Source organism: Hyperolius riggenbachi, chromosome 7 (genome assembly GCF_040937935.1).
Source record: "Hyperolius riggenbachi isolate aHypRig1 chromosome 7, aHypRig1.pri, whole genome shotgun sequence".
Classification (NCBI taxonomy): domain Eukaryota; kingdom Metazoa; phylum Chordata; class Amphibia; order Anura; family Hyperoliidae; genus Hyperolius; species Hyperolius riggenbachi.
The window spans coordinates 46869073-46885890 of record NC_090652.1 but is presented as its reverse complement, the minus strand read 5'-3'; the positions used below and the strand labels follow the sequence as shown (position 1 = coordinate 46885890).

The 16818-nt window shown below is 49.3% G+C and overlaps 1 protein-coding gene across 1 annotated transcript in view; it reads left to right on the top strand.

Annotated features, from left to right (window-relative positions):
- Positions 1 to 11613, top strand: part of LOC137526001 (uncharacterized) — a 110652-nt gene extending 99039 nt beyond the window's left edge. Inside the window, exons 7-8 of the mRNA XM_068247211.1 lie at positions 9753 to 10751; positions 11254 to 11613. Of these exons, the coding sequence (XP_068103312.1) occupies positions 9753 to 10751; positions 11254 to 11613 (1359 nt within the window). The remainder of the gene's footprint in view (positions 1 to 9752; positions 10752 to 11253) is intronic.
- The last annotated feature ends 5205 nt before the right edge of the window (positions 11614 to 16818 follow it).

Here is a 16818-nt window from a genome sequence, read left to right as displayed (position 1 = left end):
TCAGGAAACCATTTCTAGTATCTCTGTCCAGGCTGTCAGACTAATCTAAACAGAACAAACTAAAGCAGGGCCGGATTTACCATAAGGCACTGTAGGCAAGTGCCTACAGGCGCCTGATGATAGAAAGGCAGCTCACTCCCCTTCCCTGAGTGCCTTTCTCCCTCCTTCCCTATGCAGAGTCCAGATGAGAGTGTAAATGAGAGGTAACTCACCTGGCTCTCAGCATTCCACTGACAAGATCTCTCTTCTGTCAGGGGTACCTCTAATACTGAGGTTCCTCTAGCTACCTAATACTTTGGGGGCACTTCTAGCTACTTAATATTGAGGGTACTCCTGGCTAGAGCTGAACTATTTTTGGTTTTAAACCAAAAATCGCGATGAGGAGCAAGACGGTCTTGAGATTGTCAAAGCCCCGGTTTTGCAGCGTTTTTTTTCTCTCCTGCTCTTCTCCCGCCTCCCGCCTTCTTCAGTAAGTTCTGATTGGCCAGCTTGTTAATTTATTCACTTCACTTCTCTCTCATTGCCGACAGCTGTTGGAGTGGCTTGATCCCGCCTCCTGCAGCAGCATGCCTGTGTCCCGAATTAGGGAGAAATCAGGATGGAGAGCGGTAGAGCAATTGCAGAGAACAGAGCAGAATACAGCCACCGCGGTACATGCTTCCAATACACAGCGATGACATCAATTACAAAGCCCCGCAGTGACTGCTCTGCTCTCATCTCTCCTTGCAATCTTCTCACCTCACTGTCTGCTTTCCCTCACTTCCATCTTTTGTGGAGATACTCCGATATCCTCTGCCTGGGCTGTCACGCTCCAACAGTCATGCCCTCTGACCTTTCCTCCCCCTCTCATCTAAACATTCCCGCACAAGAGGAGTGGATGGACATTGGACACAGAAGCGACCCGCAGAAATGCTCTCCTTGTCCCATGTGGAAGGCTCTGCAAAGTGGGTGATCTGTTCAGAGCATCCCGGCTCCTTGCAGAAAAGTTACACCAGGTGGTTGTCCTGCTGATTGCCAGCCTGAGCCTAAAAGTGTGGTGCCTTGTAAGGGGCTTTTACTTCTGACTTATAAATGCTTATGAACAACTACAGTATTTCTGACATCAAATCATAGTTATACATACTAACAGAACAAGTAGGACTCCTCCTATTGCACCAGTCTGCTAAGGTGCTTGAGAGGTTTTGTGTATAAAAAATTGTGAATCAAATCGAAATCGCAATTTCTGACAGAAATCGTGCAATTCAATCTTTTCCCAAAATCGTTCAGGCCTACTCCTGGCTACCTAATTCATGCAGGGGCACCGGTAGCTATCTATGATGGGCAAGGGAAGTGAGAGAGTAGGGATGCTCATCACGAGTAACCAAGGTGGTTACTCGTGATTCAAATTAGCTTTAATTACCGCAGCTGAGCGGCTAGATGCGGCGGGGTTAATTACCTCTAATGCCGCTCGCCCGCCCTGCGTATCAAAGGGCTTGCAAACGAAGCGACCTATTGGTCACATTGCAAGCTTCGCTATGGTGCACTTCCTCCTTCCGGCTTGAAGGAGGAAGTGCGCCATAGCGAGGTTTTCTACGCGGCCAATAGGTCGCTTGCAAGCCCTTTGAAATGCAGGGTGGGCGAGCGGCATTAGGGGTAATTAACCCCGTCGCATCTAGCCGTTTAGCTGCGGCAATTAAAGCTAATTTGAATCACGAGTAACCACCTTGGTTACTCATGATTTACTCGTGGTGAGCATCCTTATGAGAGAGAAGCACATTTGCGGTGCGGTCCACCGGGGGTTTGTAGGTGCATGGAGGGTGGAGGCTAAGGTGCCAGGACATCTGTGCCTTTAGGCTCCTGAAAGGTAAATCCGGGCCTGAACTAAAGACAGATCCAGCTAAAACAACTTTTTTTACCTCAAAAACTGGTTTGCTGATCATAAAGTCAACATCAGCTAAGGTGATGCATAGATTTCCATAGACAATTTTAATTATTTTGCATCAGCTCTGAGGGCTCGTTCCCACTGTTGCGACGCGATTTCGGCCGCATTCCGACGCTTGTAAAAACGCATGCGGATGAGTTTCCGCATGCGTTTTTACCCGCGATTTCGCATGCGATTTCGCATGGCAGGGTGCCATGCGAAATTAACCATGACGCTGCCAGGGCTAAATAAAATTGAAAAAGGTGCGAAATTGCACGCGAAATCGCGGGTAAAAACGCATGTAACAAACGCATGCGTTTTTACTATTAAATACATTAGCGGCGATTCGCACGGATTCCCGACGCAGGCGAAATCGTTGGCTCTTTTGTGCGTTTTTTTCACGCTGAAAAAAACGCACCTCAACAACGCTACAGTGGAAACAGGCCCATCCACTTGCATTACATGTGCGGATCTGCATGCGTTGGACGCATGCAGATTCGCAATAGTGGGAACGAGCCCTGAGTTTTTTGCCTCTCCCTGATCATCTCTATTCATTATATTCTAACTCACCTAATGACTAACTCAGCTAATGTAAAATTTGCACTGGGGAGTGGGGACCAATGCTCCTTAGCTACGCCAGTAAGCAGAGAAGGTTCATTTACCTGGATGTCTGCCTCTCGCCACAGCGCTCCACCCTTCTGATACTTTCTGCTCCACAGCCGGAACTTTCACAGTGAAACAACAAGTGTCAGGGAGGATGAAGTGCAGCATGGCGCACCATGGAGAGGCAGACATCCAGGTTAACCCTCTCTGCTGCGACCCTCCTTGTCAGGCACAAGTGACCCTGTTCACAGTGCTTAGTTGTGTTGTAGAATAATTCTACATGTCAACTTACTGCCCATACAATTATGTGAGCCTCCTCACCAGGGCCGGTTCTGTCATGAAGCAAGGTGAAACATTTGCATTAGGCACAGAGATTTCAGGGGCAGCATTTTTGTACTGTGTTTACCTTCCTGAGGAGGAATGGAGTGGCTGAGGATGAGCAGTTTGTTTGTCACAGGCTCACAGCCAGCCAGTATGCTGTTGTGTTGGTAATGGGTAGGATGGAGGCTTCCTTAGGTCAATACAAAATGCCTTGATTGCATAGGGAATAGAGTGTAGATTAGATTAGTGTAGAGTGTCGATTAGATTAGTGTAGAGTGTAGATATAGATTAGAGGTGCCTACACTCTATTCCCTATGCCAGGGGTGCCCATTAGGTAGATCGCGATCTACTGGTAGATCGCGAAGGCCTTCATGGTAGATCCTAACCCTACTACATTTTTCATTCTGTATATACAAGTGTGCTCCTAAAATTGTACATAGGTAGATCATTTTGACTTGCTAATTTTTTAAAGTAGCTCACAAGGCGAAAAAGTGTGAGCACCTCTGCCCTATGCTATCAAGGCATTTTTTATTGACCTGAGGAAGTGGGTCATGACCCGTGAAACGCGTTTTCAGATTGCTATTTGGATAAAAACTTTTTACCAGTTAAACTGGTGTCTATATCTTCTGGAGAGGTAAGCAATTACCTCTCTTTTTATTATACAATTTTTTTATTTGTATTTTAAAATACTAAAATAGAACACACATTGGGCACCTCCATCCTACCCACTACCAGTCAGACCTCCTTTGGAGGTAATAGCTTTGCAGTTTTTCTGGAAAGTCTATCGTACTACAGGAGAGCGACCATCCAGTATCCAGCAGGACCTTGCGTACCGAGCAGGGATGGTTCATTCCCTGCAGGCCTATACAGTGGTTGCAGGAACTGCCACCCACCTTTGTGATTATATATTTATGTAAGTTTATCCTCCCTATACCTGATGATACTGCACCACTGGGCTCCCCTTCTCTCCCTATTTCTCACCTAGGTATTCTTGGTTCTTCCGAGAATCACCAAAGAAAAAAACCTATATGCTATTGTGTTGAGCTGCAGCATGTCATGTGAGAACATTAAATGAAGCAGAGTAAATTGTCGGGTGCTGTGCGATCATTCCAAATAAGGAGGGGGGAAGGGCTCACTTGCTTGTGATTCAAATTTGTAGAAAAAGCAAAAAATGAAAGAAAAGCTGGCACTGCTGTAGTGGCTTCATTTATTATGGCAAAACGTCAATATCAAAGGGTTAAAAATTTATTTGTACAAAATTGCATGAAAAAATGATTGGCACATACCAGAGTGAGTGAGGAGGTGCTGTAGATGCCGGTGGGTGTCGGGTATAGGATGCCTGACTGCCGTTTACGCTCATACTGCACTCCTACGGAGGCTGAATTTCCAGAGCAAATGGCTTCTGGTTAAATAGCGCCAGAAAGCCGGCGTGTGACGTTACGTCACGTATTAGCGCCGCCCTAGCTTCCGCAAAACGTACGCGTACGCCATGACGTATACACGTCTGGCCGTACGCGTATATAAGTACGCCTACCTACACGAAGGTACGCATGCCACATTGGTACATGGATACAGCTTGTATTAAGCATGATGTGGCAGTAAGGCGTAAAAATGGCCACGAAGGAGGAAAAACTCCATCTGGTGGCCAAGAAGAGGCGCAGCAGATTTGTTCACTCGGGCTTCAGGGACAAGAAAAAAAATAAAAGTGGGAATAAAAGTGAGGCGGAGGAGGAGAAGTGAGAACAGTGTAGATAAAGTGTGAAATCAGGAGATTCCTGAAAGACGTGAATAAGTACAACTTAGTGTTCCATGGTGCACGAATGGATCAAATCAGGTGCACCAGGTCGCTCTTGCGACCCGCAGGGGAAGCAAAGGGGGGGGGGGGGTTGGAAGGCTCTGTGAAACTAAAAACTTCAAGCCTACTTCCTGGGCGATCTGGCCGCACAGGGGGTAAGAGAGTGGGAGATGGTGGGAAAGGGAGCAGACCCATTGGACGGTCTGATATCAGTAGATCGACATACAGTAGTATACAGCAGAGAGAGATCTATCAGAAATTACATAATATCATTGCAAGAAAAATGTAGTATCTAGTAGGACTAATCAAGGATCCAGAAAACATGAGAGATCCATGTAATCGTTAAGTCCTAATGATCCCATGGCTCCTGATTGTAGGATCAGCATGACTTCCTCTCTTTTCAGTCTCTTTTCTCTGTCCCCACCTCTTGATCCGGGGGGAACGTGTATTATCCCTGCAAAACTTAGTTTAGTGAGGTCGCCGTTATGCTTTTCCCGCATATGTTGGATGACCCATGGAGATCCCTTACCTGACTTTATGGAGCCGTAATGCTCCCTAAAACGTTCATTCAGAGACCTTGTGGTCTCCCCTACGTAAAACCTTCCGCAGGGGCACCACATCGTGTACACCACAAATCGCGTCTGGCAGGTAAAGAGCGAACGCACGAATCGCTGGAGGGGACCAATACGAAAGTTACTCCCGTTGGCCATCGACCTGTATAAAAACATCAGGCGACTGAATATTCAGCTCCACTTTGCCAAAAAGGAATCCATACGTCCACAGCCTACAAACATGGGTTGGAGCAGTACCCAGGTGGGACCGTTAGGCTTCAATCCATATGGGATAAGCAGGATCTCAAAAAATCTGGAACTCCTCTGCGAGTTGGAGGACAGCACACCTTTCGAAAATCAAGAAGCCACCGGAACCACCTTGGAACGCCCCACATTCAAACCATGTAGATCTATCGCCCCCTTTCCGGTTCAATCGGGATCAAGTCTGGATATATTCCAGAAAGTGGTGGAAAGATAACTTAAAGCAGAAAAATATGCGGCATTTTATTGATAAGACTAATAAGAATGCGGTCTGTAAAGACTTCTTATGTGATTGTCTCTGCTTCGTGTTAACCCATAACGCCCTTCTTTTTGATAAAAGATGGTATTGGCAGGTGTCTGGGACCGCGATGGGGACGGGCGGTCTCCTGCACTTATGCCAATATATTTTTGGCATGGTGGGAGGAGCTTTTTATACACTCAGCGGATAATCCATACAGGTCGAGCCTCAGGATGTGGTCCTGGTATGTGGACGACATCCTTGTGTTTTGGTCAGGGACTTGTGAAACCTTTTTTAACTTTCTGTCCCATATTAATTGCAATAATATAAATATGGCATTTACAGCCACGTTTGATTCTAGGAACATTGCTTTCTTGGACCTTGAACTTGCAATTGAGGGAAACAGATTGATTTCAAGAGGTTATCGGAAGCCAACAGCATCCAATGCTATATTACATAGAGCCAGCTTCCACCCTGTACATGTTACCCGGACCTTACCATTTGGCCAGTTCCTCAGACTTTGTCGCAACAACGCGAATGACGACGATTTTCGTCGGCAGTCTGAGGAACTGGGTACCAGACTTTTAGCTAGAGGATATGAGGAGCAAACTTCAGGAATGCAAACCAACGGAAGCGATCTGGACTCCTTGTAAGGAGAACTCCTTCAGGAAGTACTTCAATAGGTCAGCGAAGAATTCCTTTCTCATTTGGCTATACATCCATGGCAGACCAAACAAAAAAAGTGATTCTCAGGAACTGGGATATCCTACTAAGGGTATCATTCATAAAGAGGCTGTCGGTAAGGGGAATCAATGCGGAAAAACACCGCTGGCGGTGTTTTAGACTTCTGGGTGGGCATTCATAAAGAAGTATCCATGTGCGGAAGCAGTGCGGAGATTCCCCGAACTAGGCTGGCGGTAGGCAGGCGGTAGGCAGGCGGAGACACGGAAGCTGCCGAGTTGATACATTTCTCCGTGTTCCGCTCTGCTGCAGCTGCCTGGGAGGTCTGTGTGTCTCCATTCACTTGCATTGGTATCGCCACATCAGAGGGAGCGGTACTTCCCGACCTCACACCGCTTGCGGTGATCTTTATGAAAGAACATTTTGCTACATTTGTACCGATAATCACCGCACAAGGCGGTGATTTATCACTCTGCTCGGTAGTGTCATTTTTTCATGCGGAAAGAGCCTTTATGAATGCTGACTTTGCCGAGTGGTCGGTAAAGTCAGCTGTTTTTAGCATTTCCACATGCGGAAATGCTTTATGAATGATAGCCTAAGAGATCCTATACTGAAACCCCTGGTTGCAGAGGGACCCTTGTTTTCATTTAGAAGATGTACAACAATTGGTTCCTTAATTAGCAGAAGCGAATTTAAATCTCCAAGCGGAAGCGACTGGCTCCGCGAAGGTGGTCCGCGGGGAAACCATCGTTGTGGCCACTGCAAATCGTGTCAGCAGATGGCTGCCGGGAGTAACTTTCGTATTGGTCCCCTCCAGCGATTCGTGCGTTCGCTCTTTACCTGCCAGACGCGATTTGTGGTGTACACGATGTGGTGCCCCTGCGGAAGGTTTTACATAGGGGAGACCACAAGGTCTCTGAATGAACGTTTTAGGGAGCATTACGGAATCCATAAAGTCAGGTAAGGGATCTCCATGGGTCATCCAACATATGCGGGAAAAGCATAACGGCGACCCCACTAAACTAAGTTTTGCAGGCATAATACACGTTCCCCCCCGGATCAAGAGGTGGGGACAGAGAAAAGAGACTGAAAAGAGAGGAAGTCATGCTGATCCTACAATCAGGAGCCATGGGATCATTAGGACTTAACGATTACATGGATCTCTCATGTTTTCTGGATCCTTGATTAGTCCTACCAGATACTACATTTTTTTTTTGCAATGATATTATGTAATTTCTGATAGATCTCTCTCTGCTGTATACTACTGTATGTCGATCTACTGATATCAGACCGTCCAATGGGTCTGCTCCCTTTCCCACCATCTCCCACTCGCTTACCCCCTGTGCGGCCAGATCGCCCAGGAAGTAGGCTTGAAGTTTTTAGTTTCACAGAGCCTTCCCCCCCCCCCCCCCTTTGCTTCCCCTGCGGGTCGCAAGAGCGACCTGGCGCACCTGATTTGATCCATTCGTGCACCATGGAACACTTGGACTTATTCACGTCTTTCAGGAATCTCCTGATTTCACACTTTATCTACACTGTTCTCACTTCTCCTCCTCCGCCTCACTTTTATTCCCACTTTTAATTTTTTTCTTGTCCCTGAAGCCCGAGTGAACAAATCTGCTGCGCCTCTTCTTGGCCACCAGATGGAGTTTTTCCTCCATCGCGGCCATTTTTACACCTTACTGCCACATCATGCTTAATACAAGCTGTATCCATGTACCAATGTGGCATGCGTACCTTCGTGTCGGTAGGCGTACTTATATACGCGTACGGCCAGATGTGTATACGTCATGACGTACGCGTACGTTTTGCGGAAGCTAGGGCGGCGCTAATACGTGACGTGACGTCACACGCTGGCTTTCTGGTGCTATTTAACCAGAAGCCATTTGCTCTGGGAATTCAGCCTCCGTAGAAGTGCAGTTTGAGCGCGAAACGGCAGTCAGGCATCCTATACCCGACACCCACCAGCATCTACAGCACCTCCTCACTCACTCTGGTATGTGCCAATCATTTTTTACGCAATTTTGTACAAAGAACTTTTTAACCCTTTGATATTGACGTTTTGCTATAATAAATGAAGCCACAACAGCAGTGCCAGCTTTTCTTTCATTTTTTGCTTTTTCTACAAATTTGAATCATACTGCTATCTCTACTAGCTTGAGCACGCTGACACAGAGCTTACAAGAGGAGGGGCTAATCATTCCACCAGTGCACGTTCTACAGCTGAACTGTATCCACACTGCAGTGCCAACCCACCACCATATTTTGCATTTGCCGCACTTGCTTGTGAATCAAGCCCAGTACTGTTTACAGCCTCATAGAATTGTATGGGCAGTGAGCTGACATGCAGAATTATTCTACAAAGCAACTGACCACAGTAAACTAGAGGCCAGCTAATTTTTCAGACCCACACCCGACCCTCAGCCCGACTAACCGCACCCCAATAAAAATCAAAACAGGTACCCGAACCCGACCATATTTCGGGTAACCCGCGGGTACCTGACCCGATGCAGGCCTCTACTGTGAACTAGGCCTTGCTGTTAGCAATAACATATGTAACCCCTGATGTGCAAAACAAATGGCGTTCCCCCTTAGCTTAGCACATAAAATGATAAAAAATGAGGCGCATTAGCCAAGCACCTAACTATCTTAGCATAAAATAAAAGTGATATTGAATTTAATTCAATCTGCAACAACTGATTTTTTTTTTCTGGTAAATGTTGAAAAAAATGGATTTGTAGATAAGGTAAGAAATATTTAAAGATAATTTGTAAGGAAAAAAGTGCCCCTATGGGGTACTTACCTCAGGAGAGTGAAGCCTCCGGATCCTAATGCGGTTTCCCCCGTCCTCCTGTGTAGCCTCGATACAGCACTAGCTCCCTCCTGAAAATCCTCTGGATGCACGCAGGCGCAGTAGCGCCTGAAGCACACCATGCTATTTACCTTTGCAATCCAGTGCAGGCGCAGTACCATCTTCCCACTCAGGCACCAGCAGAAATATCACAGCCCGATCGGGTCCGCTCTACTGTCCAGGCGCGAGACGCCTGAGCAGTAGAGCATACCCAATCAGGCTCGGCTAATATTGCTGGAGCTTGAGGAAGGAGAATGGAAAGATGGTACTGTGCCTGTGCTGGATTGCAAAGGTAAATATTGCCATCTACTGCTGTCTGGGGGTCCCGGCGCTGGCCCCGGTGCAGTCGCATCCTCCGCATCCCCTATTGCTATGCCACTGTCTCTACCGTAATGCCCTTCTCGGATACAAGCACGTACCATTTTGCTTCTCGTAAAACTGTGCTCGCACATCCTTACCAACATTTATTAGTAGTATAATGTGTACAAGGTTTATATAAAAAAATAGTATTGTGGGAGCTGCTCTTTAAGGGTCTTTTATACGTTTCACAGGACTTTTCAAAGGTATCTGTGAAGCCTGCACTGCCAAGTGACTTTTGGACTGATCCCAAGAAGGTGAGAGAAGAAAATACTGATGATTCTGATCAAAGCTGTGATGAGCTGGAAAACATCTTGGGGGACTCCAAGCAGAGCAGAAAAAAATTCAAAGAGAAAGAAGCTGCGGCAAGCCAAAATGAACCTGATGTATTGCGAATGAATATAACTGTGCGTGTAATAACTGGTGGTGCTGATGTGGCAGATGCTGCAGTTCAAACTGGGCCAAGCTCTGAGGATGCTGCTGGGGTTGGGGCACATACTGGGGATGGTGCAGGAACTGGTGCTGGACCAGGTATTGGGCATAATGCTGGTGCTGTGGCAGGTTCTAGGGATGCTGCTGGGGCATGGAATGGGATTGATGTCTCTGGTGCTAGGGAAAGAACCGGGGATGGTGCTGTGGCAGATGGTGTGGAAAGTGCTAAGGATATAACAGGCACTAGGGCTGGCGCTGGAGCAGGTGTGGCAGAATCATTTGATGCTGAAAAACCTTTTATAAGTACTGTGAAAGATTCTGTGGAAATTGTTGGGGTTATAGCTAGGGCAATACTTGGGTCAGGTTGGGGGGGTGCTGGTAAGACAGGGACTACGGCTAGCCCTAGAGAAATTGTGGAAGCTTATTTAAAGAATTCTGGAATACAATTGGCAGACTCTGTGCGTGATGCTATAATAAGTGCTGTGGCTAGTGCAACGAATAGAGCTGTATCTGCTGGATTGAATACGATTGGGGAAAAAATTAAGGGACGTGTTTGTGCTGAAACTAGGAAAGATGATAAAGGAAGTCCTACAGAAAGTGGTGGTGGAAGTGATGCAGCAAGGGGTGGGAGAGGTGATGCAGCAGGTGGTGGTGGAAGTGATGCAGCAAGCGGTGGGAGAGGTGATGCAGCAGGTGGTGGTGGAAGTGATGCAGCAGGTGGTGGTGGAAGTGATGCAGCAGGTGGTGGGAGAGGTGCTGCAGCAGGTGGTGGGAGAGGTGCTGCAGCAGGTGGTGGAGCAGGTGCTGCAGCAGGTGGTGGGAGAGGTGCTGCAGCAGGTGGTGGGAGAGGTGCTTCAGCAGGTGGTGGTGGAGTCGATGCAGCAAGTGGTGGGAGAGGTGCTGCAGCAGGTGGTGGGGGAGGTGCTGCAGTAAGTGGTGGGAGAGGTGCTGCAGCAGGTAGTGGGGGAGGTGCTGCAGGTGGTGGGGGAGGTGCTGCAGCAAGTGGTGGGAGTGGTGCTGCAGCAGGTGGTGGGGGAGGTGATGCAGCAGGTGGTGGGGGAGGTGCTGCAGGTGGTGGGGGAGGTGCTGCAGCAAGTGGTGGGAGAGGTGCTGCAGCAGGTGGTGAGAAAGGTGCTGCAGCAGGTGGTGGGGGAGGTGCTGCAGCAGGTGGTGGGGGAGGTGCAGCAGCAGGTGGTGGGGGAGGTGCTGCAGCAGGTGCTGGGGGAGGTGCTACAGTAAGTGGTGGGAGAGGTGCTTCAGCAGGTGGGGGGAGAGGTGCTGCAGCAGGTGGTGGGGGAGGTGCTGCAGCAGGTGGTGGGGGAGGTTCTACAGCAAGTGGTGGGGGAGGTGCTGCAGCAGGTGGGGGGGGAGGTGCTGCAGCAAGTGGTGGGAGAGGTGATACAGCAGGTGGTGGGGGAGGTGCTGCAGCAGGTGGTGGGGGAGGTGCTACAGCAAGTGGGGGGAGAGGTGCTGCAGCAGATGGTGGGGGAGGTGCTGCAGCAGGTGGTGGGAGAGGTGATGCAGCGGGTGGTGGGGGAGGTGCTGCAGCGGGTGGTGGGGGAGGTGCTGCAGCAAGTGGGGGGAGAGGTGCTGCAGCAAGTGGTGGGAAAGGTGATGCAGTAAGTGGTGGTGGAGGTGATGCAGCAGGTGGTGGGGGAGGTGCTGCAGCAAGTGGTGAGAGAGGTGATGCATCAGGTGGTGGAGGAGGTGCTGCAGCAGGTGGTGGAGGAGGTGCTGCAGCAGGTGGTGGGGGAGGTGCTGCAGCAGGTGATGGGGGAGGTGCTGCAGCAAGTGGTGGAGGTGATGCAGCAAGGAGTGGGAGAGGTGCTGCAGCAGGTGGTGGGGGAGGTGCTGCAGCAAGTGGTAGGGGAGGTGCTGCAGCAAGTGGTGGGGAAGGTGATGCAGCAAGTGCTGGGAGAGGTGCTGCAGCAAGTGCTGGGGGAGGTGCAGCTAAAAGTGCTGGGGGAGGTGCTGCAGCAAGTGCTGGGAGAGGGAGAGGGGCTGCAGCAAGTACTGGGGGAGGTGCTGCAGGAGGTGCTGGGAGAGGTTCTGGATCTGGTTCTGGTTCAGGAAATGCTAGGAAAGATGCTACAGCAAATGCTGAGACAGATGGTGCAGGAAGTGCTGGGGCAGATGCTGCAGCAAGTGCTGAGGCCTATGCTGCAGGAAATACTGAGACAGGTCCTGCAGCAAATACTGGTTCAGATGGTGCAGGACGTGCTGGGGCAGATGCTGCAGGAAGTACTAGGACAGCTGCTGCAGCAAATGCTGGTTTGGATGGTGCTGTGGCAGATGCTGCACCAAGTGCTGGGACAGAGGATGAAGAAAAAGCTGGAGGGGATGGTGCAGCAAGTGGTGGGACCGGTGCTGCAGGAAATGCTGGGACAGATGCTGCAGGAAGTGCTGGGACAGATGCTGCAGGAAGTGCTTGGACAGATGCTGCAGCAGGTGATGTAGCAGGTATGGTAGTAGGTGTGGCAGGTACTGCTGCAGAAGGCTTAATAAAAATGATTTATTTTCTTTTTACAGTTGCAGTACTTGCTGGCCTTACATTTATATTAGGTGCACGGGTGGCTGGAGTAACTATGGGTGCAGCAATGGGAGTTGCAATAAAAGCTGTACAGGAAGTAGTAGTAGGAGCCGGGGCCGGGTTTAAACTTTTTACAACCAAAAGGCCCACTATCACCAGCCGCTCCCTGACTGACAGCATCTTGACCAACCTCCAACCCCGCCCTTTCCCCTCACCCTTTCCCCTGCCAGCAGCGAATCACTGATTCTACATCCTCCCCTCCATCAGTCGCTGTGCATCGCCAGGGCCGGTTTTGTATTTTTTACCGCCCAAGGCCAACCATACCATCTGTATGGTTGTTATCTCTGTGTGCCTCAATGAGAATTCTCCTTACTTTCCATCATTGGTGTCACAGACAATAGCTATTTTAGTAATATGTTTATAGATTATAAGTTATGTTTTGAAATTTTATGTTATGCTTTCCATCTCATTAATGATGGACCCATTGCGTCACCATGAGAGTTAGGCTGTATGAAGTATACCTGCAGGATAGAGCTTACAGGTCTTGCAGGGACGGCACAAGTACAGGACAGAGAGTTCAACGGTTAAAGCTGTTCTTGTAGATAGGGATGACTGCATAGAACAGCTTTCCTGCCCCTCACTGAGCCGCCCTAAACTTCTAGTGCCCTAGGCCATGGCCTATGTGGCCTTGCCAGAAATCCGGCCATGTGCATCACTCTTCTGCATGCTCTTTTATTATGTGCACTGGCTAGGATACTAGCTGCCACCACCAATCTGGCTACATGCCTGCAAAGAGTCCAGCTTTCTGCAACGCTGCGCCCCACCACACCAGGTGATCAGATCAGCCAGTAGAGCCACGGCTGACAGAGGGCATCCTCATCCTGGAGGGACCCAGCTATGGCTACCCACAGCAGTCAAGTCTGGTACAGCCAAGCTGATGATTAGCAGCAGCTCCTTCACACCAGAGGGCATCCTGCCCTCCACATGCTCTCCTCCCGAGTTCCTCACTAGCTTTACACTGCAGCCCCAAACCTCTAACCCCTGTCACACTGAACCAGGTCATCCACGTGGCTCCATTCTCCACCTCCTGCACAGCGCAGAGCAGCAGTTTACAACCATGATACACACAGAGAGCCCAACGCAGATCACACAGGATGTTGCCACTGCTGCACACCACCATAGTTGGCTTTGTAAACAAGTACAATGAGCTGGCCTACCATCACGAGGTCGATACGGTATTCCATTGGTGCAAGGAGAACAAACTGGTCCTCAACACAACCAAAATCGTTGAGATGATCCAGGGGCGCCTGACCCAACAGGCAGTACAGGCGGTCGCCTGGGGCATTGGGCATGTCAGCAGGCGCAGACGTGGCCACCTACCGCCGCTATATAAGCGGATTTTCATGCTTTTAATAACTGTATGCAGAGCACATGGTCTTGAGCTATGAGGGAGATCGCCACCACCTCCATACACTCCCACCTCCGCCCACGGCCAATAGAGGGAGAAACAGAGCTCTGCTCCATACCTTCACTTCTAAGGCCGCCCCCCGCTTCACAGCAGTAGCGACAGTGTTTACTGAGCTGCGGCCCGCCTCTAATTCCGCCCCCTTGCCAGCCAAGCCAGGAGTTAGGGCGACATGCTGCCTGACCTTTGACATGACCTGCGTCCCCCAGAGACTGGAGCTGCCAGCCACACTGCAGTGGGTGGACGGACCGGACTTGTGTGTGTGTGTGTGAGGTAGCAGGAAGCCTTCACACATGCACAGCAGCCACTGATGAGGGATATAGAGTGACACAGCTGCACGTGCCAGGACGAGGGGGAGAGATGAACCGTGACCTGTCTGCAGTCTGCCGCTATTACCAGGGAGAAAGTGCCTGAATCTGGATGTTAGGACCTCTGTGTCCTGTTACTGCTATCACTACCTGCATCCTGGACAGTAAAAACCAAGCACTAATGATTAATCATTCTGATTATTAGCGTATACATTGTCACTTACAGTACATGCTGATTAATCAGCAGAGCAGCCAGTTGTCATACTGTTCAGGCCAGGATAATGATGGGACATGCAGTGACAGAAGCAGAGACAGGGAAGCACTGTGCAGCCAGGTCCGGGCCGCCCATAAGGCGGGGTTGAGGCAGGCGGCAGAAGTTGGGGGCGGCGCCTGCCTAGTTGTGGGTGGGGGGCCGCCGATCTGGAGGGGTAGCAGCAAGGAAGGGGGAGCAGCGGGCACAGTAGTGGGGAGAGGTGTTGGACCCCCCCTCCCTCACCTGGGGCTCCACCGCCCCCTCTCCCCCTCCAGCGATTTGCTTAGAATTCAATTACCTTCAGCCAGGCAGCGGGAGTGCAATGACTCACCTTCTTCCTGGACCCTGCGCTGTGTTCCACCGCTTGCATCATGCAAGCAGGGGAACGTCACAGAGGAGCTCACAAGCTAATCCTACCATAGTCAAAGTCTAATGTCCTACCATATTAATATTATGTATTTATATAGCACTGACATCCTCTGCAGCACATTACAGAGTACATAGTCATGTCACGGACTGTCCTCAGAGGAGTTCACACTCTAATTCCTACCATAGTCATAGTCTGATGGCCTAACATATTATTATTATTATGTATTTTTATAGCACTGACAACTTTTGCAGCACTATACAGAATACATAGTCATGTCTCACCAGGGGCACTTGATGCACCAGACCGTACAGGCGGTCACCTGGAGCGCTGTGCGGGTGGCCAGGAAGGGGGGAGGAGCACAGCTACAGGAGGGGGGGCTAGACAAAATGGCTAGAGGTCGCCCTGATACTACCTCACATCTTGTCCCCCCTCCCCATTCCTGGAAATCATTATGTTTTTTAATTATCATGTTACTTTTATCACTGCCATTGCCAATTCTGCATCTTGTATTCTGTATTTTATATCGTTTTTGTATTTTGTCACCAATTATGTACTTTGTATATTGGTGTACACCATTGTCTGTATTATTATGTACCTAATGTTCATTTCTTACTTTGTACAGCGCCACAGAATATGTTGCCGCTTTATAAATCAATAATAATATCTGCTACTTTGCTGTTATTGAGTACTAGCTGGTCGCCCGGCGTTGCCCGGGTGTGTAATTGGCTAGTGTAAGCTCTGCCCACTTTTTCTAATCCTAACACACAATTACTCAAAGATGACCTAGTTTGTGAGGTTTGTGGTCTTTGGCATCAATAATTGGCATTGAAATGAAATAAATCTAATTGGCTGTGGCTCCAGTCCTTTGAAAATCAATAGGTGAATTTTGATTAGCTTTTGTAGGCTCCACCCACTTTTCTGAATATTAATCCCAGTCACCCAGTGACCAACTGTGCAAAGTTTAAGAACCCTGCCATTGACAGTGTAAGAAAAACAAAAGTTTGCTTTCTTAACCACCCTGGCGTTCTATTAAGATCGCCAGGGCAGCTGCGGGAGGGTTTTTTTTTAATAAAAAAAAAACGATTTCATGCAGCCAACTGAAAGTTGGCTGCATGAAAGCCCACTAGAGGGCGCTTCTAGCCCATATTTCTGATCGCCTCCGGCGATCCGCAGTAACAAGGAAGGCCGCAATGAGCGGCCTTCCTTGTTTCGTTTTGCTCGTCGCCATGGCGACGAGCGGAGTGACGTCATGGACGTCAGCCGACGTCCTGACGTCAGCCGCCTCCGATCCAGCCCTCAGCGCTGGCCGGAACTGTTTGTTCCGGCTGCGCAGGGCTCGGGCGGCTGGGGGGACCCTCTTTCGCCGCTGCACGCGGCGGATCGCCGCGCTGCAGCGGCGATCGGGCAGCACACGCGGCTGGCAAAGTGCCGGCTGCGTGTGCTGCTTTTTACAGCGAGCAAATCGGCCCAGCAGGGCCTGAGCGGCAGCCACCGGCGGTGATGGACGAGCTGAGCTCGTCCATACATTAAAACAGAAAGAATTTGCGATAATTCAGGTTGGAGTGAGCTTAAAATGTCACCCAGTGCATCACTGTTGAATATATGCAAATTAACCATTGTTACCCTTAGAAGCTAAACACACCTCCAGAACAACCACTGTAATGCAATGATGTATCAGTTTGTTAAATTGTACAGAGCCATAATAATCCAACACGCATACAGACTGTTTTGGATTGTTTGATCCTTATCAGTGCATGGCATAGATTAATTTAGCTCTATGCAGTAGGGCTTGTAACACCGAGAGGTACAGACTACCCAGCAAGCTCATGGTGACCCAGAACTCATTGGAGTGTGTAAGGGACTACAATTGTCCTAAAAGCCCCCTTACTAAGATGTTAAGAA